Source organism: Panthera onca, chromosome D3 (assembly GCF_046562875.1).
Source record: "Panthera onca isolate mPanOnc1 chromosome D3, mPanOnc1 haplotype 2, whole genome shotgun sequence".
NCBI classification, from domain to species: Eukaryota; Metazoa; Chordata; class Mammalia; order Carnivora; family Felidae; genus Panthera; species Panthera onca.
In genome coordinates, this window is record NC_138350.1 from 25,144,376 (window position 1) to 25,169,165 (window position 24,790).

General features: G+C 47.5%; 1 protein-coding gene across 3 annotated transcripts in view; it reads right to left on the bottom strand.

Annotated features, from left to right (window-relative positions):
* The window catches only part of SEZ6L (seizure related 6 homolog like), a 177,576-nt gene extending 153,327 nt beyond the window's left edge, over positions 1-24,249 (bottom strand). Inside the window, exon 1 of one of the 3 annotated variants that reach the window (XM_060612880.3) lies at positions 23,530-24,249. In XM_060612880.3, the coding sequence (XP_060468863.1) occupies positions 23,530-23,623 (94 nt within the window). In that variant the 5' untranslated portion in view covers positions 23,624-24,249. The remainder of the gene's footprint in view (positions 1-23,529) is intronic. The other 2 variants (XM_060612881.3, XM_060612879.3) reach the window with 2 other exon arrangements.
* Positions 24,250-24,790: the final 541 nt, after the last annotated feature.

Here is a 24,790-nt window from a genome sequence, read left to right on the forward strand (position 1 = left end):
CTCATCCCCCGCCCCAGTGCATTTGTACATGCTGTTTCCTTTGCTCCTACCCTGACAAACCCCTACTCATCTACTTTAGTTGAAAAGTCACTTCTTTAAAGAGGTTTCAATCAGGTGACTGCCTGATTCCCTGATCCCAGCATGCTGGTTGATGCCTTCACAAAACTTTTATTCCTATTTGTAATTTTATATATACATATGTATAATATATAATATATAGGCACATATAATACATGTAATATATAATACATATATTATACATTGTACATTATATTACTATTCCTGTGTGTGTCATATATACACATACATATTACATGTATATAACGTATAATATATAATAATTACACATAGTACATATATAAATATATGCATGTATACACATATATTTACATTATATATATGTTATACATTATGCACACATATACACATATGTATGCACATATATGTGCATATATGCATATATGAGTATACACACACATATATGCATATATACATAAATATTCATATATACACACATATATGCATATACACATATATACACATATATACATATGTAAATAGACATATATAAATATATGCATATATACACATATATTTACATTATATATATGTTATACATTACACACACATATATATACATATATTTTAACTTGCTTACTGTCTTTCTCCTTTGATAGACTGAGCTTCACGAGGGCAGAGACCACATCTATTTGTTTGCAACTACATCCCCAGTGTCTATCCAGGGGCATGGCACACATAGGCAATGTTTAGATATTTTTTTTCTAAGTGAATGAATAAATACAACATCACAAGATAGCTAGAATTTACTGGAGTGTTTCCTACATTCCAAGAGCAGTACCAAACCCTTAGCCTATAGTGATCCCGTCTAATCTTTGCAATGACCCAATCAGGGTGGGTAGGCCTATTCCCATTTTAGAAATGAGTGAGCCGAGGTTCCGAGAGAGGAGCTCTAAGACCAAAGGTCACACAGCAAGGCAGTGGCTGGGCTGAGATGGGAACTAAGCTTACTCCGACTCTCAGAGCCGGGCTTTTCAATCTCTGTATGATTCCTGGCACTTGCAGAGTTTTACAACACTTTTTCACCCCTCCTCGCTTTAGCGTATGAGAAAGAGTTCTCCCATAGGCAGCAGGCATATCAAAGACTGCTTGAGAGTTTGAGGTGGCACTTCTGTGCGCTCAGTCTGGCTGGTCTTGCAAAGTCAGGCACAGTCCAGTTATCTGGACAACCAGAGCAGAGCAAAGGGTGACCAAAATACCTCCCCACACTGAGTCATCCCTGATCATGCCCGGGAGGCTTTGCAGGACATGTGAGGTGCTCTACAGCATAAGGCATCTCCCTGTGGCTTTATGCCCAGCACAAACCTTTATTAAAAAGAATATGTCAGTGGAAATAGCTGGCCCTAAGCAATTCTGGAGCTTGGTTTGGATTAGAATAAGACAATGCAAACAGCTATCATTGGTTGGGTGCTTAGACTGCACCAAGCCCTCAGTCAAGATCTTTGCAAGCACTGGTACCCACACCAAGTCCCTCCAGATGGGAGCTACTGCTGTCCCCGTTTTTCAGGCGAGGAGGCTGAGAGACAGTCGGTTGCTCAGGATGCACAGCTTGCAAATGGTGGAGCTGGGGTACAAATTGAAGTGGGTAAAGATACAGAGTGCAATCTCTTAGTAACTGTGTTTTACTCTCTTTACCACCAGGAGTACCCTATCCCAGAATCCCCCAACACTTTTCTAAGAATCTACTGCATTGCCTACTGCTCAATTTACATGTGGATTCCAAATATCCACATTAGCGTGGCCAGGCTGAAGCAGTTATTGTGCATCACAGACAGTTGACGTGCTGTCCAATCTTGCCAACTAGTAAGTGTAAGGGAAGGCTTTCTGAATACAGGGCTGGGGCAGAGATTCAGGAGCACATATGATCCACATCTCCTGTGTTTCAGGATGCACTACTTACAAGAAAGATCTGCAAGATAATCCTCTTAGACAATATTGTTCATTGGCTTCTTCTGTCAAGGCTGAGAAGAACAACAGAATAAGCTGGCCTGTGTAATTGCACCATAGCCTCAAATAGGCCTTGGTTCCCCATCTGTGAAATAGGAATTCTGGCAGTATGATCTAGCTGCATCTAAGGTTGCCTTGAGCCCCAAGTCTCTTGCCTCCAAACCCCCCAACTTGCTCTTCTCTGAACCTGCAATCCCCTTCTCTCTCCCATCTTTACTAAGTTTTATTTATCATTTTGGACTCAGCTTAGGAATCACCTCCTCCAGGAAGCCCTCCTTAAACCCTGGGCTGTGTCAAATGCATCCTTGGACTTCTGTGACTTATTCCTATCACAGGATACCTCACTATTTCTCAAAATTGTCTGCTTATACATCCAGTCTCCCCATCAACCTCAGAATCTTTGGGGGGCATGGAGTCTGTCCTAGACAATTTCTTTTCTTCAACATCTGGCACAGTCTCTGATACTTATGATACTTAAGAGATGCCCAACATGGGTGCACACAGCACCATGATCTCCAGCATGGTAACTGTTCCTAGAAGAATCTGACCCAAACAGCTCCAGGGAATTGAACACAATTGAATGCAGTGGAAAGTCTGAACATCACAGAGACTCAAGAAGCATATAAAACATAAAGAGAAAATTGCTTCTCAAAATTGTAACAAAGGAAAGAAGATCCACATTGGCTGTTAATATAGGCTTTGTCGATGCAATAGGGCGGGGATGGGACACCTCCCAAATGTTCAATAATGTCAAATAAAAAAAATCAAATTGTATAAAGAGTACCTTTTTCCTTCATTCATTTTCCACCCTTGTAGGACGATGTGGAGCATTATGATAGAAGAAAAGCATGAAGTTGTTGGCTTTGACACAAACTTGCTTTGTGATCTTAGATAAGTTATCTCTCCTCTCTGAATTATACACACTTCATCTTTAAGTAAGGGAGACAGACTAGGGTATTCACCAAGGGCTCTGGTTCATATGTATTCCTCAGGCATCGAGCCATGTTTTTCTCACATGGATTTTTTGGTGACAAATTGAGGGTTTTTTTTTCCCTTGGGGAATTCTCTCATTTTTCCCCCCTCAATGTTCAAAGATACACAAACTGTTCACAATCCCCTGCTGTTGTAAGAGCAATTTGCCTTCATTATCCTAAACCTTTCAGCATTTCTTGAAACCTCTTTTTATATGAAGAAAAAATGTTCCCGATGTGATCACAGGAGATAAATCTGCTATTTCACATTTCAAAAAGTAATCAAAATGCACCCTGCTAGAGTAGGTACTCATTACAATTTATGACGAGTGCTTGAAATTGCCTTTATCTTTCTCTATCATCTGTCCAGAATTATTGTTTCTATTTAGGACAGGAATGCCTAAAGGGGTGGAAGGTGGACGTGAAGAAATCTCTTTGGTGTGATGTTTGGTATTTCATGTTGTGTTTCCTTCATGCACAAGCGTGGGTTGACCAGATAGCCCATATGCATGATTTCCTTCCTTTTATTCAACCAGGAGCCAAGATCTGCAAGAACAGTAGTAAAGGACTTGGGAAAATGGGCCTGTTTTACCCATTAGGTCCTGAGGCTGACAAATTTTTTAAGAGCCCATGAAAATGTCTGAAAGCTAAAAACAATATATTGGCTCCAAAATAGAAAAAGAAAACGGCACAAGCAGAATTAATAAAGACTTAAATTAAATGGGCTCTATAACTTACCATCATGTCAACCTCAGTATTTTTTAAATTTAGTGTTCATAAAAGTTCCATTATATTTGAAAAGAGTTGATGGGTTAGAATCTCATTTCACAAGAATTCCTGAGTATTCTTGATGATTTGTCAAGAAATTACAGATAAATGTAAATCGAGACAGTTACCGTGGTAACAAAATAATTCCAAAAGCTGACTTCCATATTTCCTTTAAAATGCGTCAGTAAAAATGCATTTAATTTGTATGATATGATGTGAGTTTGGGGCTCCAGAATAAGGTTGCTTAGGGCAAACCAAAGTCTTAAAGTGACCTTACAGAGGATGAGCTGATGGATGGAAAGGTTGATGGATAGATGAAGGAATGTACGTATGTATGAATGTATGCATGGATGTATAGATGGATGGACAGGTGTATATAAGGATAGATGAACAGATAGGTGGATGGATGGATAAATGTATGGGTTGATGGATGGGGATGGGTGGGTAGATGGACAGATGGGTGGGCAGGTGGATAGATAGATGAATGGATGGATGGATGAACAAGAGGATGGATGGACAAGTAGATGGATAGATGAAGTACTAACTCAGTATCACTCAGTGAGTTGGTAGATGTGCTCTGACTCCTCACTTTTAAGCTGTTATTAAAACCATTTTAACTTAGGCACAAAACCTTAAGCACAAGGACTGAAAGAGTATTAAGATACCATCTAAGACATTATTCATTTTACAGATGAAAATACTGAGGGTCACAGAAAGGAAGGGACTTGGATAATGGCACATTTTCCTTATTCTCATCAAACAGGAGGCTGTTGCTTAAATGTTTGCCTCTCGGATGGACCTGGCACATGCCTATTTCTCAGGCACCCTACATATTTATAGGACAGTGTTTCACAACTGAAGACAGCTTGCTGCGAAACTGACAGGTCTCAGTCTTGCCAAGCCCCAGGATCTTTCCTGCACACTTTCCTCGCTCTCTCCTGAGGAAAGCAGACTAGTGAATGGCAGTGCTGGGTCTGGGCTGAAGCCACCTTGTAAGACCCTGCTGAGGACAACATACTCAGTCCCTTCTTGAGTCTTTCAGCCATTGATAGAGGCACGGTAGAAAAAAAAGAAGAATCTCTTTGTTCCCCCACATATTGGACTTTATTTCTGGATTTTCTCTTGGTGACAGCATTTTGATTTTCCACCATCCCTCACCTCAATCCGTGTGTTGGGGAGCCAAGGACTGGCCAATCAGGTCTTACATCACTCCAACCCCAGTGATGGATTCAAAGATGAGCACATGTACCAAGTCTGACTGCATGGTACACAGATTAGCCTGCTTAATCCTCTCCACAACCCTGTGAGATCGGTACTATTATAAATCTCTGTTAAAGATGAGGAAACTGAGGCACAGAGAAATTAAATAACTTGTCCAAGACTGTATAGCTGATAAGTGGCAGAGATGAGATTTGAACCCAGGTGGCTTGACTTAAAAGTCAGCATGCTTAACCCTGCAATATCCCGCTTTTTAGTACCTGGTGCGTTGTACTTCCTCCAAAAATACCACTGGGTGAGTTTTATCATAGGTGCTGAAAAAATATATATATTTTTTCTCCCATTAAGTGCTTAATTAACAACCTCAATGTGACTTCATCCCTGGGAGAACTGGACTTAATGGACTCACGTAACTTTACACATAGGACAACTCACTTTTCTGGAAATTTATTACCTGGTCACCGTGGCTATGCAGAAGCTACCAAGAACTAAGAACAGGTGAATAATGAAAGTTTCCAAAGTCAAAAATGCTACCCACGGGTGGTAGGTATTCACAGAAGAGTTCTTCACTCCGATCTTGCACACCACTTTTACACAAATGTTATCTGCTTTCTCAGCTCAAAGCAACTTAGAAAATGGCTATCCGGAAGGAAGTCCGTGCAGCATTGGGAAAGAGTCATTAACTGGGGAGCTGAACTGATGTAGAAGTAAATCCCAGTCATGAACCTGAGAAGTGAAACGCTTCACCTCTCTCAGCGTCCACTACCTTATCTATAAAATGGTGGCACAGCAGTATCTACCTCATGATATCGCTCTGAGAAGGAAATTAAACTGTTGATATGATGACCAGCCCTTACTGGGTCCTTGATACATTATATCCATGATGATTAATTTAATGACAAATTTTTCATCCCTTCTGAGGCTCAGTTTCCTCATTTATAAACTACGGATTCTAATAAGAGTCCTCTTGGGGAGTTTCACAAGGTTGTTGGACAGAGTAGTAAGGCAATGGAAATAAAAGTGCTTTTTAAGTGGCTAAATGCTGCTTAAGTACAAGGCAGTATTATAGTTATTACTACTAGGGCAGTAAGAATTATACTATTGTTAATACTTATTACGATTAGCCATCATTATGACTACTGCTATAAATGAATGTAATATTGGTCCTTAGGTTCCTGCAATATTTCACAATAATCTCCTGGGTTAGGAGTGACCACACTTGAAATGAACACCCAGAACCGTGGCTGCTCTATCAAACTTGAATCAATAGCAGCTCCTTTGTACCTTAAATGAAGTAGACAAGCATCCCTTTGTACAAGGAGACACAGACCTAAACTTTGGTAACAGCACAGTGAATTCTATATTAGGAATAACTACCAGAGAGGTAGGTTAAAGATGGCTGCCAAGTCTCGGCCATTCACATCTATAATGGGGTCTATTTCCCCTCCCTTTGAATCTGAGCCGGCCCCGTGACGTGTTTTGACTGGAAGTTGCAACGCACAACTTCCGAAGCTGCCCCTTAAGAGATCTTCAGCTCTTGCCCTTGCTCTTCGAACACTCCCTCTTAGAATCCAGCTGTCATGCTGGGAGAAGCCCAAGCCACTAGAGGCCACGTGAGAGGAAACTGAGCTGCTTGCGTGCTAAGCAGCTCCAGCCATCAGACATGTAGCTGCGCCTCTTGGCATTTCTAGCCCAGTCAAGCCACCTGATGACTGTGGCTCTGTCCAACACCGTGTGCACCAGAAGAATCACTAAGCTGAGCCTAGTCAAACTACAGAATTGCAGTAGATAATAAATAGATGGTTGTTACCTGAAGCCACTAAATTTTGGGGGTCTTTTGTCATGCGGCAGTAGCTAACTGAAACAAAATGGAGTGGGTGCTCCAGTGAGATGTTCCTAACCCAGCTTAGAGGGGCAGGGAGAGCTCCATGGAAGAGAGAACATGTAGAAGTCATAAGGGATTTGTGGGTTAAGCAGGTGGAAAAGGGTCCCAGCTTTCACTCATGAGTCAACCCTCTTTTCTACTTGATGCTTTTGAGTGCAAGGCAGGTTAGTGATAAGAAAAAGAATTCTCAAATCTTCTCTCACCCGGATAATTGTTTCTCCTCTTTAGGGATCAGCCCCACTTCCCCGGCTCTAAATCAAAATGACAGGGCCTCCAAATTGGTTCAGGTGCTCATGCATTTGTAAAAATGTCTTTTGCTGGAAAAGGCCTGGTATGTCTAATTTCTGCCCCAAGCACATTTTTATAGTTAAGCTATATTATAAATGTCGTTTAATTTACCCAGCAATGTCGGGCCTACATTAAACCAGGAGCCAGTGATAATATATATGAGATCCTTTTGTACAGTCTGATCAGGGTTTGGGAGGAGGGGAGAGGCTGGATTTAATCATCTTAGTCCGAATTTATATTCTTTTCCTCTCCTCTCTGCTGCTTTTTTTCCCCTGTGTCCCAACCACCATGGGGAGGACAAAGAAAGCCTTTCAAAGCACCAGGCCAGGTCTGAGGGGGCGAGTCTGTGGAGGAGTTGAGGTTTTAAACACAGTCAAGGGGTCAAGGGCTGGGACCCTTGCAAACTTCCCAGCAGGCTTAGAGCCTCGGCCTCCCTTCTACTGTGGTTGGAGACAGACGGTCTCAGGAGTGGAACTCACATAGTTCCAGACTTTAGCTGGGAGGCTGGGGACGGGTGAATCTGACTCATGAGGAGGAGTGAGGGGTGGGATTACTCCCCCAAACCCTGTCTGCAAAGGTCTCATAACTAACCCCCCTCCACTCCCCAGAGGCTTTATCAAACCTGCACAGGCCACACCCCTGCTTACAGTGAGCTTCTAAGAGCGAGGGAATAAACCCCTGACCGCCTCCCAGCAGCCCCCCTGCCCTAAGGGATCTGCTCCACCCACCTCTTCCCTTCCTTTTGCCCGATGCCTTCCCCGCTCTTGATGCTTGGGCCACAACAGCTTTCTGTTAGTTCTTCCAATGTCCCGAATTCTGGCGGCCCGTGCACAGCCAAGCCGAGGGTTGAATCCTGCATGCTAACGCATCCCTGGCTCAGCCTGTCCCCCACAAGTGCAGAAGCCGGAAAGAAGGCGGATGGTTGCAATAATTCATGTCAGGGAGGCCGTCCCGGCGCCTGGCAAGCCCGTGCCTGGTTCATGGGAAGTTGGGTGTGATCGATCACGCACTTTACCGGGCACATTTATCTGGCTCATTAAAGGAGTTAACTAGGTTTTTAGGGAAGAGAGGATATCAGGGCACCAGGATCGTCTGTGGGAGGGAACACAGGGCGGGGGGTGGGGGGCTAAAAGTAGACTCCCATCCCCCATCCAAACTACAGAGAGGCAGTGAATTCTTTCCCAGTCCCTCAGACATGGATATAAATCCCAGCTCTGGCTCTTACCAGCTGTGTGACCTTATGCAAGTTGATCTTTCCAAGCCTCAGTGGCTACTGCTGTGAAATGGGGTAACAGATTTACGGAGCTGGACTGTTCTGTGGCTTATATGAGGGAAGGTGAGGAAGGGGCTCAGTGTGCGCCTGGCATATAAATGGTAAGGATCATCATCATCAACAAAGGAATCATAAACGGTCATGGCTTAGAGGTCCAATAATTCAGGCACAGTTACTGATGCCTCAGAAACCTCTAGAGGAGACAGTGTGTGGGGCTTCCTAGGCAATAGACAAGGCTGCAGCTCGAGTATCTGGGTCTTAACAGCTTGCCATGGGCTTTCAGGTCATGTTTTAGAAACTCCTGATAAAGCCCAGATCACTAAATCTAGACATGGAGAAACTGAGCCCAGAGAGGTACAGAGATGAGCCCAAGGCTGCACAGCACATCTTTGGTAGTTGTACAGAACACAGATCTCCCACTCTTGGTCAGGTGGTCTTTCTGCTGGTCCAGGCCAAGGGGTTGTATCAGGTCAGGTGGAGGTGCCTGGCTTTGGCTGAGCCCCCATGGGCAGCGCGAGGGATTCCGATTCAGCTCATGCTCTCAGAGTCCGTGGCTTTCTTTTTAACCCCTTCAAGTACACAGTGCCCGTGAGAATGTCTGATGTTCTCCGGAAGCTTTCTATCGTGGGTACTATCACAGATGAATATGCCAACCCCCGTCTCTCTCATTTAGAGGTGGGCCATCATTTAACCCCATTATGTAAATACTGAATGATCACTATGCAGGTGATGCAGCCAAGCAAAGGACTATTAACGCATATTCACTGAATAAATGAATGAATGAACGTGTTGAGTGAATAAATGAAAGATCACAGAGAGCATAAGCTCCTTGAAGGTTGGCCCTGTGGCTTTTTTTTTTTTTTTTGTTCCAGCGCCTGGAACAGAGCCTGTACAGGACACACGTTAAATATTTGCTGTTCATGGTTGAATCGGTGAATCAGGCCCTGAATTTCCCACAGCCTAGTGGGGGGAAACAGAGGTATAAGCAAAACTAAGAATAGGGAAGGCAGGTTACCAGGACAGGGGTGCCAGCCTGGGGCTGTGGAAGCATGGCCAAGGGAGAGGAGGGTGGAGGGGAGGCGCCTGGGAAGAGATCCCAGAACGGAGTACAATCCTTGGTATTAGAGGCTGGGGAGGAAGAAAGGGAGCCAGTGAAGACAGCTTAACTTGGAATTTGGGACCAAGAAGGAGCAAGTCAAGTTACAGACCGATACGGACAACATGGTGCCATTTTGTAAGAACTCAGCGTATATGCCCAAATTGAGGGCCATTCTACAAAACAATGGGCCTGTAGTCTTCAAAAACATCGAGGTCAGGAAACACAAAGGCCAAGGAATCATTCCATCACGGAGTCTCTCTGACCCTCAGTTTCTTCGTCTGGAAAGTAGGACTAATTTTCTGTATCAGTAGCCCCTCAAAATTGTTTGTGAGAATCTAATCCAACAACGGGTATCTACTCTGCCACATGCAGAGAATAAATGACTATTTTTATTACTACTGAGAATAAAACTACCCCAGGACCTGAAGGAATTCATTTGTTTTCGGCCAAACCTCATTAACTGATTGTCCAAGTCTATGCGTTAAGGAAATAATGGGCATATTATTTACGCACATACACACACTCACACGCTCGCTACATCTCTGGCAACTCAGCTCAGAATGTATTTTCCTACATGTGCAAGAGAACAAAAAGCCAGCCTACTGTTGCCATAAGTGAAGTCAGTAACACTTTGCTGGAGTTCTCGCCTCTGGCCTCTGTTCCTGCTAAGTCTAGGATGGTTACAGAAGGTTCTCTTCAAGTGACAGATTTATTTGGCCCATTGAAGAGCATCAACTAAAAAAATTTTTTTTGTTTTCCTAGAGATGCTTGGATGAGACCAAACCACCTCGCTACACGTAGATACCTACCAGGACTAGTGGCCTGGGAATGCACTGGGAAATCCCAGCCCCGGTGCCTCGAAGGCAGCCACTCCGTGCCTGCAAGTCAACAGGCCAGCACGAGAGAGGGGAGAAGAGAGAAAAGCACTTGCACACGTGAGTCATACCTGAGTTTGAAGAATGATTACATGTTAGGGTCTCTGAGGGCAAGGCTACGCCTTATTCATTTCTGTATCTCTAGCACCTATGGAGTGCTTGCTACAGAATAGAGGGTCTTGAAGGAAGAAAAAGAGCCTGAATGAACCCTAATCCACCAGCGCTTAGCCATCTGAGACCCAGCTTCCTTGTCTATAATCAAATGGCTCTAATAGTCACCCTCGAAGGTTCTGCTAGTAATTAAGCAGGATTCTATAAACAAAGCCACGGGATTCTAGTGTATTATGGGAATTTGTTTCCTTCTCGGCCTTTCCGGGGACCTACTTTCTTTGGAAACAGGGAGAGTGGAGGCATGGTGGAGAGACAAGACAGACCCAGACACTGCCTTCTGGAAGCCTCTGACAGAAGCCTATGCCCATGTGGTTCTTTGGGGTTTTGTGGCTGATCTGAGATGAACCTTGGTGATCAAACACTCACATTCAGTGAGTGATGGGTTGACCCATCCGGACCCCTGCTTTCTGCTTAGAAACTTGATTTTATTAACCAAGATAATAAAATGCCTTAAATTGCGAAGCAGAGTCTAGATGTGGTTGCTCTAAAATCAATGTTCCTGCCTGAATTCCTACAGAACGTCTTATCTCTGGGGTTTGCATTTGCAAATTCTGTTCCAGCTGAGAATGACCCATCAAGTCTCTCTTTCTCTATTAAGACTCTTGAGGGGCACCTGGGTGGCTCAGTCAGTTGAGCTCTGACTTCAGCTCAGGTCATGATCTCACAGGGTGTGGGTTCAAGCCCCGTGTCAGGTTCTGTGTTGACAGCTCAGAACCTGGGGCCTGCTTCAGATTCTGTGTCTCCCTCTTACTCTCTGCCCCTCTCCCACTTGTGCTCTCTCTCTCTCTCTCTCAAAATTAATAAACACTTAAAAAAAGACTCTTGAGAACAGTGCTCATTCACTTACTCATAGCAGTATCTATACTGAGTATTCAATTTCTGTCAGGCACTGTGCTCAGCTCTTGATGGAAATTTTCCTAATTTTTTTTGTGTGTCTCATCAACTAGATGAAAAAGGTACAGTTATTTCCTCTGCCTCTACTATTCCCATAAAGCACAAACAACTTGCTGAGGGTTATATGGCTCATAAGTGATCCAGACTCAGGCTTCTATTACCCTAACTTGTGACCTCTTGGCCACTGCCACATGTCCAATGAGCACCTGCTCACTGCCCATTGTGTCCTTTGAGCTAGATGTTGGGGACACCGACATGAGGTGTTCTGAGTCTGGGAGGAGGACATCTATGCGTTAGCATGCATGCTGATAATATGCACTTCCCACACGCTAATTAAGAATGATTACACCTCAAAATCCATTCATTCCGCAGCTCTGTATTTACTGAGCTTCTGTTTTGTGGGAGATGTACCACTGGGAGGTGGGGAAATGCGACACGGCCCCTGCTTTGGAGGGCCTTGTTGTCTAGAAGCGGGGAGAAAGGCTTTCAAACTCTTGCATCTGTGGTACAGTGATTGATGATCATTGTAATCCATTTGTCCGTGCATCCCGTGGCTGGACACCTGCTCTGTTCCAGCACGAGTCCCGGTGCTGGGCTTGGCTTGCAACAACTCCACAGGTTGGCACACTGTGACACCGCGTCCTTCTGACTCCTCCGCGACACCAATTGTAGGACAAGATACATGTTGAATGAAGGAATGAATGATGATGATGATACCATAAGTATGATCTGATATTATCTATGCTATTGTAAGTATTGGACTCCTAGCGGGCACCAACCACTATTCTACCCATTCACAACCCTCGAGTCCTCACGACATCCAGTGATGTGGGTCCATGGATCATTGTCATTTCACAGCCGAGGAGACTGAGGCCTGGAAAGTTAAGTAACTTGCCTAAGTTTACACCTTTGGAATAACAAGAGAAGTCTGAGGCTTTCTTTAGAAACAACAACAAAGTGTGGCTTTTAACCCTGATTGAAGTAAAAGTATGCAAATTAGCCCGAGCACATCATTTTTTATTAATGCCATAAATTAGGCAAATTTCCCTTCCTGAAGCCCTGGAAAAGTAGGGCTAGGACTGATTCCACACAGTTTGCATTAATTTCCAAGGTGGTTGGCCCCAAATTAGCTTTACAACTTGGTAAACCTGCCTTACAGGGGCCATGGAGGAAGAGGTCTGATCAGAAGCCTGTAGAGAATGAGGAGTCAGGAGAGCTCTGTCCCTCTCCTTTTGCTGTAATGACTTTACACTTTAGTGGTGCACTTCCACATCCAGGGCTGCCACATACTGCTGCATAGGTTGTACACTGCTCAACTCCAGGGGCTGGGGGACCATTCACAGACACTGCTGGAGATGAGCAGGGAGGTGACATAGGCATTGCAATCTCACAATCCACCCTATGGGGGAGGCAGAGGAAGCATCATATTCCTGCTTTGCATATGGAAACTGAGGCTGAGTTGATTAGACCATTTTCTCCAGGGTCACACAGCACAGAAACACCAGGGCTGGGATCCAAGTTCCGACCCGTCTCCGGCCTAGGCCACTGTTGAGTCCACCACTCCCAGAAAGTGTACTCTGAGTACATTCTTTTAAACATTAAACACCTCCTCCCTCTGTCTCCATAATATTAAAGCTTTGAAGAAATCACAATGTTATATAACAGCTGCATTACTAAAACCATGCATAGAACCACATGTTTGGGAAAAAACGCATTCTGTTTCCCCACTCACCTCCACCATTGCTCCTAACTGCATTGTTCTCATTCCAGATGAACATTTTCACAAGGAGGGGGCAGGCTCCTGGGGCCCTATCTTGAAGCTTCTCTTCACTTTCCACCCCAGCCTGATGTGCAGAGAATGGACCCTTTGAAACGCCCAATTGTAACAGTTTATGAGGACCCCTCTCATAAATGCCCATCTCAAATTCTTTTCTTGAGTTTACCCAAATGGTGGGAAGGGCATTTTCTGCAAATGCTTTTGTGCCCTATGCCTCCCAAATTGGGGTCATTCATGGCCAAAGAATGAATTCCTTTCATTCATTCATTCATTCATTCATCCATCCATTCATCCCTTCAACAAAACAGCTAAGAATACAGAGACAATAAGAGACAACTCTGGACCCCAAGGACCTCACTGCCCAGTGAGGGAGACGAGTCAGCAGACACAGTGTGATCTTCCCCAGCTCTTAGATATGTTTATCAGTGAGGCCACAGCTATATAAATATGGATGTACTGGCCAAAGAGTTTCCAGAGCCACATCCTGGCAATTAGAAGGGTTGAGAAAGCAACTGTGGAGACCAGCAGAGCAAGAGCGTGAAATGTCACTAGTGGTGATTGCTCTACCCAAATACATACCTGATGAGCCCTGTGTTACACCCCATGGCAAACTCACCCCACCAGCCACAGACGACTGGATTGAACTCAACAGCCAATCTATTGTCCGAGCCGGACAAGCCATACTCCTCAAGAATCTGAACAGGGAAACATGAAGAAGCTGAGTGTCAGATGGTATGTCTGGACTGCCATGATCTAGAGCAAGACTGTCCAGTAGAACTTTCTACCACAATGGGAATGTTCTCTGTCTACGTTCTCCAATATGGCAGCCACTAGCCACCCATGACCAACGTGTACTTGAAATGTGGTTAGTGGGACTGAGGAACTCCAATTCTAATTAAATTAAATTTTAATTAATTCAAATTTAAAACCAAATAGCCACGTGTGGCCAGTGGCTACCATATAAGATGGTGTACATGTAGAGTTTGACCCGGAGAAGCCATTATAGCCCATGTGTAAGGAGAGGTGATGAGAAAGATTGCTGTGAGTGAGCAGAAGGAGGTAGGCGATAGAGAGACAGCCAGAAGCAACCTATGTAGACAGAAGCAGATGCCGTGGAAGAGAGAAATGGAGAAAGGAGCCCATCCCTGGAGTATTCTTGGCTCAGTATTTGGGGTACCCTTAGGGCATGCCTTCTTATTCTTGTCTACCCTGAATGAGCCTTTGTTCTGCACAGCCAAAAGAAATAATGGTTCCTCTCTTGGAAGCCAGCACTGATGTGAGAATCTGGGAATCAGCTAAGATTCAACAAATCATTACTATAATTGTTATCACTCCCCCCTCCCAACCCCAATCATCTGGGTTAAGTGACTTGTCTAAGATCACACAATTAGGTTGGAGCCAATATCTGTCACTTCAGAATAAGTGCTCTTTACCACACTATACTGCCTTGCTGGGCTCTTGGTCCTGAGTCAATGCCCCATTTCGGCATCCCAACTCACTAACTCATGACACTGAGCTTGGCATGTGCCTACACCCAAACTGGAAATGGATGAGACCAGACAAGGAAACCATCACCCATTGGTTCATACTCACCCCTCTGCCCTACAGGACTTGTCCTAAGCTCCGGGCTCCATGTATTGGACTGTATCCACCCATCTTACTCTAACTTCCAGCCTTTAGATCATCCCTTAGTGTCCAGCTACTTGCCCAAGGCTGGCCCTGACCACATCATCCATGCCTCAATCAACTCTTCCCTGGCTCTCCACACCCCCCACCACCCCCACTGGATTTCTCAATGAGCCACTCCCTACGACCCATGGTGAGAGCATGGAAGACCAGCAGGGGAGGGGGGCACCTGGCCTGGGACCTGAGCCTCCCTGAGCTTCCACGATTTACTCTTGCTTGCTTGACTCAAGCCATCTGCTCGGATGGCACCATTCCCAGGTGTGAGCTGGTCTGCTAGTGCCTCAAAGCTTCAGATGCCAAGTCAGCATGGGAGGGAGCCACGGCCTGATTTCAGTTTCTGCTAACGTTTCTTTTATGCAGTCAGTCTGCCGCGGACACATGATGTAAATATCCGATTTGGATAATGGATGCCATTGGTTTAATGGAGACAGAGACTTTAAGGCTCCCCTTGCCACCTCTGCTTGGCTCTCAGCACACACACTAGGAGAGAACATCCCACTGTTCTTAAAGAAGGGGAAACGTCATTTCAGAAAGGAAGTCAGAAAACAGGAGTCAGAGGTTTGAGTTGAGTCCTGGCTCTGCCGCTCACTTGCAGTGGGACCTTGAGCAAGTTAAGTCCCTTCTTGTCTTTGGGTCTCTTTCCTCAGTAAAATGAATCTATCAGGGAACAGATCGAGGCAGGTCGAGAGCCTGAAATCTGCTACAATCTGATTTAATATGACAGAGCCCAGGAAGGGGGTGCCTTGTTAACTTTTTCTGCAGAGCATGTCAATTCCCAGTCCCCATTCATCACACCATCTCTGGAGAATGCGAGAGCGTAGACCGGCACCCCTACATGTGGTCCAACGATGGCTCTGGGCGACCCAGCTGCTTGTCCAAGGTCACACACCTAATGGAAAGCAACAGCCTGAAACTCAGGTTGTTCTGACTCTAAAGCACAGGTTTTCATTCACTTTGCTAGTTTTCAGCTGGGCATTTGCTGTCTTTGCTGCTGCCAGGGGACCCAAGAGAAGGCAGACTCCACAACACCCAGTGTCGTGCCCAGAAAGTCTCTGTCCCGAAATGAGCTAAGCCACAGGGTAAGTAATTGCAGCCAATACGCCCCTTGGAAGGAAACACGGCTTCAGTGGGGACCCACCGAATGGCCCATCTTGTGGCTGTGTGTTTGCACAAAGGTCGGTCGCGGTGGTTGTTTTTCACAAAGTGTGTCTCTTTCCTCCCTCATCGAATTCGTCTTCCTCATCTTCTTTTTTGTAGACTTCTTTGGCGATTTCACATCCATCGGCTCACTGATCTTCCTCACAGCAATTCCCTGAGGTAGGACACTACTGCTATTTCCGGTTTTCAGATGAGGAATCAAGTCTCCTGACCAGCTGTCCACGGCCACACAGATATAGGAGAAAGGTTGAGGAATCACATGCAGATCTTCAGATTGCTTCTACCTCCCTGCCACTAATATTGAGATGAAAGGCAGTATAGTGTAGCTTTACAAATGGGTTGAGCCTTATGCTGGGTTACAGACAGGCTAAGAGTCATATGGATGAGTAAGCTTCGGTTGATGTTTTTGAGGGAGGCATGTTAAGTGGTAACTCATGCATCATGAGTGTATGAGTTATCTATAATAGAGGGATAAAATGGGATGGGGGAGCAGAGGGTGATTCATAACTGGCACAGACAGGAGACTGGCAAAGACAATTAGGGACTGGGTTTTGAAGGATGAGTAGAAGTTCACCAGGTGAATATTGGTAGCAACAATGGGAAATTTTATTGAGTACTTGCTATGGGCTATACATAGCTACCCATTTTGACTATTTGTAACCATCCTGCAAGGGAGACAGGACCCTGATTTTATGTATTAGGCCAAACTAGGTTCAGAGCGCTGACGTGCATAGTTCAAGGTCATGCTGCTAAAATCAGCCAGCTGGGAATTTAATCTTCAGCTATGCAGGCTCCTAAGGGGACAGTCCAGCTTGAAGGAACTGCATGAGTGAGACAAGAAAGATGCTTCGACCAGGAGCATCAGAGGGAGTATGGAAGGTTGGGATGAACTGTTTCTCCTCTTGGAGAGCTGACTTGAGACATGTGGCATTTGCCACTGGATGAGGAAGCATCTCCCCACCTGGCGTCCAGTGCAAACTGCCCTAATTTCTGGGCTTGCATCGTCTCTCCATTTGGCCATTGCTAGGTGATACCTCATACCCTAGCATCTAGAATGAACCTGGGTTTGAGCCCTGACTGTAACCTTCATTGTTCATAACACCTTGAGCAAGGGCTGTACCTTCCCAAGACTCCGTTTCCTCACCTGTAATACCTACTTAGTAACGTCACCTGATAGGGTTGGGGCAGGACCAAAGGAGTGAATATATAGAGTAAGCACATGGCCAGTCCTCTAGCCCAGAGTGGACCCACACTGAATGGCAAACTGCAGTGCCACTCTTTTGTCATTCTTTCATAACCAGCCCAGGACAAAACACGCATGGGGGTGCTTGGGGGCTTGGGCCTTCCATGCCAGCACCCACCGCCCTGAAGCTTAACTCCCTGGTATGCATAAAGCCCTTAACTCCCATGTCTCATCCCAGCCCTGTGAGGCCAGCTTTGCATATGTAGCTGTGGTTATTGTGATCCATTTTACAGATGGGAAAACTGAGACTCGCAGCCAAAAGATGATTAAGTTTAGGTTCCTGAATTTAGGAGCTTACAGAAACCCATTTTCTATACTCTGGGTTCTCCATTAACGGTGGGGTGGTTTGGGAACAGGGGAAATTACAAACAGCCAGAATTCCAAAGCCAACCAACGAAGGAGCTGTATCGCTCACCTTCTTTTGTGAAGTCTTCTTGGTTGAGAAGAATAATCTTTAAGCTCTCTCTTTCTTTTTCCTTTTTTCTCTTCCTCTTCCCCTTCCCCTCCCTCCCTTCCTTCTTCCCTTCCTTCTTTCTATCCTGCTTTCCTTTCTTCCTCCTTCCCTCCTCCCCTCTCTCCTCCCTTCCTTCCTTTGTCTCAGAGATGTTAGGGAAATCCTAGTCCATTTTGGTCACTATCCCGGCAAGTTTTGGAGTTTGATGACCTGGGGTTCAGACCCACCCAGCCCGATGGCACACTAACAGTGAAGTCACCTTGTACACACATTTCATTGGGAAACAGCAGGACCCAGCTTGGAAGGCGCTGTGCCCGACACTCAAGCTCATATGCTCAGTAATCACAGTATCTGGATTCAAATCTTACCTCTGCCACTTCCTAGCTGATGACCTTGAGCTTCCTGAACTAATAGCTTCCTAAGCCTTGGTTTCCTCATCACTAAAGTGGACAGAAATTGGGAAGATTAAATAAAACAACCTATGCAAGTGCCTGATGTATATTCAGTAATCAGTGGAGACGATGATTATGAACGAATTGCCCACACATACATTGTAACCTGTTTCGCTTTATGACTCCCTTCAATTTGACTAGTTTTACTTGAGTGCTTACCCTGTACCAGGAACAGTGGTGGGCAGAGGATACGCCTCCAACACGCATCTGACAAATATTTATTGGCCCCTGTCATACATCAGCGAAATCTGCACATGAGCGTGGGGAATGCGGAATACGAGGCAATGGCGAGGCATGGCGTTAAAAAATTGATGCCAGGGGCGCCGGGTGGCTCAGTCGGTTAAGCATCCGACTCTTGATTTCGGCTCAGGTCATGATCTCGTGGTTTGTGAGTTCGAGCCCCACGTTGGGCTCTGTGCTGACAGTGCGAGCCTGCTTGGGATTGTCTGTCTTCCGCTCTCTCTCTGCCCGTCCCCACCCTCGCACTGTCTCTCTCTATCAAAATAAATTAACATTTTAAAAAATTGAAAGAAAATGATGCAAGACTACAACCACTTCTTGGCTTGTTGACTCTCGACACACAGCTTAACCTCTCTGTGCCTCCACTTCCCAATCTATAAAATGGGTATGATAACTGCATCTATTGGGGCTGTCGTGAGGCTTCTCTGAACCAACCTAAATAAACCACTTATCACAGGGCTTGGAACCAAATCAACACTCAGTGAATACTGTTTTCATTGTTAAGACGTGGCCCCAGCCATGTTGTAAATGACATCAGGCATGTCCACTGACCTCCACCTGACTCATCATCACTGTACCTTCCCCTAGAACCAGCCCCTTCTCTCCCCACCCCCTCCCTTCACCCGACACCAAAAGGCTGCTTCCGAGGAGCCACAGTAACCAGAGGATTATGCAAATATGCAAATCTAGTGAGGCAGTGTTTACCCAGTGCTGGGGCGGCTCTACTGGGCTACTGGGACCCACTGTCTTCAGAGAGGCTTGCTAACCTCTAGCGGACAACAGCGAACACAGCGCCTCACAGGCCTTTGTTCCAGGCTTCATGCGCTGAGCCCACGACGTCCAGGGGAGAGCACGGAGGAGGCGCAGGTCTGACGATTTCTTTTAGAAAGGTGTCAGGCTGTGTGCCCACCTGCCTGCCCCTCCCACTCACTCACTTCCCTCTGGTTTTTCCCGTGCGTGCGTGATGTGCTCCGAAAGTGAAGCTTTCTTCACAGTCTTTTACTATCCCACCGGAGAACAATCACCCCTGTCTGCTGACACCTGTCACACCCCTCCGGGGCCAGCTCAAATGCTACCTGCTCAGGGAAGCCCACCAGGTGAGAGTGTACCACACTCGCCCGTGAGATCCCACAGCACTCTGATATGCCCCCTCCCGAGGCGCAGATCACAGGGCATGGATGCCAGTGGGTTACTTCTGATCTCTCTTGCTAAGCGGTCATTACTGGGACAGGGACCCCAACATATTACTCTGTCTCTCCTGCACCCTACGGGGGGCCTGCCACATGCATAGGAAGTGCTCAGTAAATGTTAAATGAATGAACAAGTAAATGTCTTTTCCAGAAGATTCTCTCCTTGTATCTCCTTTCCAACCGTTAGACTGCCATTCTACATGTCTGGTGCCACGGACTCTGCTTCCTGATGGTAATATTGGGGTTCAAAGATTTACAGTAGGAGGCCTTGGGAAGGAAGGATGCAGGCACCATCTCCCACATCCGCCCTTTTTACTTGGGCCTCAGTCACCCAGATATTTATGCCAACATCTGCTTCACCAACTTCAGGGATTCGCTCCCTTGGTGCCTACTAATAGGGGCAATTTGCTTTTTGAAAAGCAGGAGAAAAACAGAGGAAATGTTGCTTGAGCACCTACTACATGCCAGGTGCTTTAACAAGGAAGTGTTACGGAATCATTGCAAACATCCTTCCAGACCAGGACCATCAATCCTGCAGCCCTGCCCCCATTCCACAGATGGTAAAATGGATGCTCAGAGAAGACAGTGCTGTGGAAGGTCGCACATTCATGAACACCGGACCTGGACCTGGACCTGGACCCAGGTTTTAGAGGCCAGCATATCTCTTTTCCAGAACCCTATAAATCTAATACCAGTGCCCAGCTCATACTCCCCAGAATCCCCCATGGCCTTGTCATGGCCTCTTTGGTGTTTTGCAATTTGGCTCCATGAAGGAAACCACAAGCTGGTAGAGAAAAGGACAGCAGGACTCTGCATTCTGAGGTTGCTTTTCTTGGAGCATTCTCCTGCCTTTGCATTCTTTCCTTCCTCTGTTTCCACTGCATGTCAAGTGTCAATCAATACTTTCTCTGAGAAATAGGAATCAATTGTAGGAAGCAGCAAAGGGGGGGGGGTGGGGTGGAGGCGGTGGCGAGACCATCTTTAGAGCTCCGCTCTGCCCTGCCGACCTTTGGTATTGCACGCACCTGCTGGTTACAAAGGTCAGAACTGCCCTAGGTCACCAACTACAGCTTTGAGCGCCCCTAGTGGAGGTCTGAAGCACACCACTGGACCAAAGGGGGACCAGTAAATTGAGCCCTTTGGAATAGCTTTGTGAATAGCCGGAATGTACTTGTGAGCAAAACCACAAAACAAGCCACTCTGATCAGGAAACATCCTTCTGTCTTGGAAAAGGGAGGACTGAGTATAACATTATTGTCCTAATGTCTAATGAAACCTTGCGAACACAAGAAGAATCCCTCAAGCTTAGATAAGGTGGCCCCTGGCAGAAGCAGCCAAAACTCCGTGGAAAAGAATGGCAATCCATAATGAAAATAGTTGTTAAGTGAATTTAACAACAACGCACATTAGAGACTAGAGGAGGCAGCAAATTTGAGTCTTATTGAGCAATATTGAATTTGCTTTATTAATTCAAGAGAAAAAGAAAAGAAATTACACTCACGCTCTGCAGTCTTAGCACGGAGCTACAATTATTCCCCATGTGCATATTTTAGACAATAAGAAGCCTCTTCAAAAACAAGTTATACTTTATACTTATTCATGCCTTACAGCAAAATGGCCCAGAGAATCACGTGACCTGCATAAGAATGTAGCAACAAGTCCTTTTCAAGTATTTACAAACCCCCCTCAACTCCACAGGCAAACAGGACTAGTTTGCAACAAGGTATTAGATGTTCGGCTCTCCTTCCAATATTAGTGGGAAGTTGGGCTCCATGTTAAAAATAGAATTTATTGTGGAAGGTCAATTGTTTCCAAAAGCACCATCAGAATTGGCAGTGTTCATTGGCTATCCTCACTCTTTCCTTAAGACTTAAGAGTCTAAGAGTCAGAAGCTCAGTTATTAATGAGCCTTCCGAAGTAGTGCATCAGTTGACTTTAATTTGGCGGTGACCTGAAGTTAATTAAAAATATATGCTGGCTAGCTATAGTGTTGAACAGTTGGGAAAACAATATGAAATGTCTTAAAAATTAACACACGCACATTTTGTATTTGAAGCCAGTGAAAGAAGCAGGATATGAAATCCTTGTCTTGGATGACAATTCAAGAGTTGCCATTAAGGCATTTTTCCTGGAGGGTGGTGTATTGGAGTGTGGTCCTCAGAGGTAGAATCACTTTAGAAAAGCCAGCAAGACATTGGGTAGCTTTGGGTTCTTTCTGTGTGTTAGTCACAACACAGATTCAAAAGGGGGGGGGGAATGAGAGAGGGAGATGTGGACTCTGTTCAAGGCCACCAAGCCATTGTGGAAAGACAGCTAATTAAGGAAGAGTATGTTGTGGTGGAAATGATTTATTTAAACCGATTCTCTTCCCCCATCTTTCCCAGAGAAATTGTCCAGACCTGGTGTAAATTGTGAATATTATTGCTTCATAAAAGGGGGGTTCTTTAATGATATGCTTTGTTAAACAAAAGGTGATGAATTATTTCCTTCGCTGTGCACTCCGGGGCTCCACATTTAAAAAGAAGGGGGGTGGGGATAAAATGCCTGATTTATGCTGAGGAGGGCACTCCAGGCTGTGGGTAAGAGTTGAAAGGAATGGGACCCGGAACTAGGGCCCACGGAGCTGAGAGCTGTCCGCGGCCTTTGGTGCTGAAAGCAGGTGTGCACGCCAGGGGTCCAGAACGCCCCAGGGTGAAAGGGCACCGCCTGGGCCCCAACTCCAGGTCAAGACCATCCAAACAGAAATGAGGACCCAGGTGGGGTGGGTGTGCGCCCCCGACAGTCTTCAGTCTGGTCAGACCCTGCAACTGCCTGCTTTTTCCCACGTGAGTTTCTGGGAGCCAGAGTTGGACCTTTCAAAAGGCTAGGTCCGGTGGTCTACCTACCAATGCTACCCTCCACTTTTGGGTCTCCTACCGAACTGATTAAATCCTCAAAGCTCTCCCGCTTGGCTCTGTGTGAATGAAGCGCCCAACCCCCCAACACACAACTTTTCCTGGGGGACTTCAGCGGGGTGGAGAAGAGGGTGCGGCTCCGGGTCTGGGAAGGAGGAGCAGCGATCCTCCCCTAAACTTGGACCCCCCCCCCCCTTCCCAACCGGCAAGCACGTGGTGGGCGAAACTAGTACCCACCCCTCCAATTCATAACAGTGTTAAGAGACGCTAGGCTGTTGGGGGTGGGGGAGGGGAGTGTCCGCTCAGGTTCCCGACTGTGACCTGCTATCTCTTCCTCCCCCGCAAGTTCTGAGAACCCTGAGGGCCCTCCACCGGCCTCCAGGCGAAAGCCACACCCAAGTTCGGCTGCCAGACACTTGGCTGGGATCGGTCCAGTGACCCAGTCCCGCGAGGCAGCCTGAACCAAAAGGGTCCTAGAGTGGGAGGGCTCGGCATTAGGACGCACCCCCCCGCCCCTCCAGACGCACTGTTCGAGTCTAGTCCTCAGTTGCAGGGCGGGTCAGCTGCCCCCCCCCCCCCCTCTCGTCCTCTCCCCGAAAGGGTGAGAATTATCTGGCTCTCAGCCCCGGGTGCGGTTGCAGAGTGCTCCGGGCATCTGGGGTTTGGAGGCGACCCCACTCCAAGGAGATTCTCTGGGGCTGCAAAAGGGAGTCAGCCCCACAGCCGGGAAGACCGAAAGGGAGCCCGCAGCCGGGAAGCGCCGGAGTCCTTCAGACACATCCCCGCCTCCACACTCCCAGCAGCCCGGGCCGAGGGGACGCGGTTCCTAGACCCGAATTTGGGTGGCCGCCCCCGCTCCCCATCCCAGCGGGCGGTGCTTGAGTCGCCCGGGTGGGCCACGACCCCCCGCCGCCCCGCACACGCCGCAACTTTGCCCCCTCCCCCGCCCCGCCCCTCCGGGCGCTTACCTCCCGCCAGAGCTGCCGCGGGGCTCCCCAGAAGCAGGGCGAGGAGCAGCGAGGTCCCGCCGAGTCCCGCGGCGGGCGGCCGGGCCGCGGGCATCGTGGCTGCGGGGGGCGCGGGGCCGCGGGCTGCGGACAGGCGGACGGGCGCGGGAGCCTGGAAGCGGGGAGGCGGCGAGCGCGCAGGGCAGGCGCTGCGAGGCAGGGGTCCGCGGGCCCGGGCAGCCGCCGGAGCCCCCCGGGCGGACGCGCGCTCAGCCCCGCGATCGCTCTGGCCGAGCTGCGCCGGGCGCGGGCGGGCGAGTGAGGAGGAGCCGGCGAGCGAGTGAGCGAGCGGGGAGCGAGCGGGAGGAGGGAGGGGGCTGGGGCCGAGTCTGTGCCGAGCGAGTGCGAGGAGGGAGGGAGGGGGCGGGCGGGCAGCAGGGAGAGGGGCCGCCGCGCCCCGGGGCCAGCCTCCGCCTCCAGCCGCCGGCCGTCGGCCCCGCAAAGTTTAAAGCCAATTCCCCTGGCGTCCTGTGGGCCGAGCCTTTCCTCCCAGCGGATGCTCGCGGCAGCCCAGCGCGGGCCAGGCGAGGCCGGAGAGCGTCCTGACCATTTTCCAGACGGGGAGATGAAGGCCTCAAAACCGAGCGCAGCCTTCAGCCTGCGAGCAGCCTAGAGCTTTCCATGGCTCAGCCTCCCGGAATGACCCCAGTCCCAGATCTCCCAGCCGCATCGCAGTCCCTCGCAGGCTCCTCTGGGCCCCAACCAGCCCTCTGCCCTGCCAGCCTCCCTTGTTTCCAAAGCGAGTCCCGTAACCTAGAAAGTGTCCCACTCTGTGGATCTGATGAGAGTTGTTAATCTCCCTAGAACAACATAAATGGCCACGAAATTGTGTATCCAATACTTGACGTTGGGCGCGGGGGTTCCTACGCCTGTGAAGCCTCACCAGGGACTATAAATTAAAACTGATCTGTTTTAATGTGAGTTCCATCGTCCACATCCCCATTGTCAACAGGGAGCCAGAGCTAGCCAGGGCTTCCTCTCAGCTCAGGCCCTTAGCTCTGCTGTATGTGGGCCCTTCCCCTATCTGAGCTGGAGTTCGGGGCCCACCCTCCACGCTGTGCTCTTGCCCAGCCCTGACTCTCAGCATCTTGTCTTTTGTCCACGAATAGAGGTGGTGGGGGACAGCAGAGGGGGGAGACAGGCGGATGCTTAGGGACAGGCGTTGGCCAAGGGCTAGATGGAGGCACAGGCTTGTAGGCACTCCCAGAGGCTCAAGACAGAC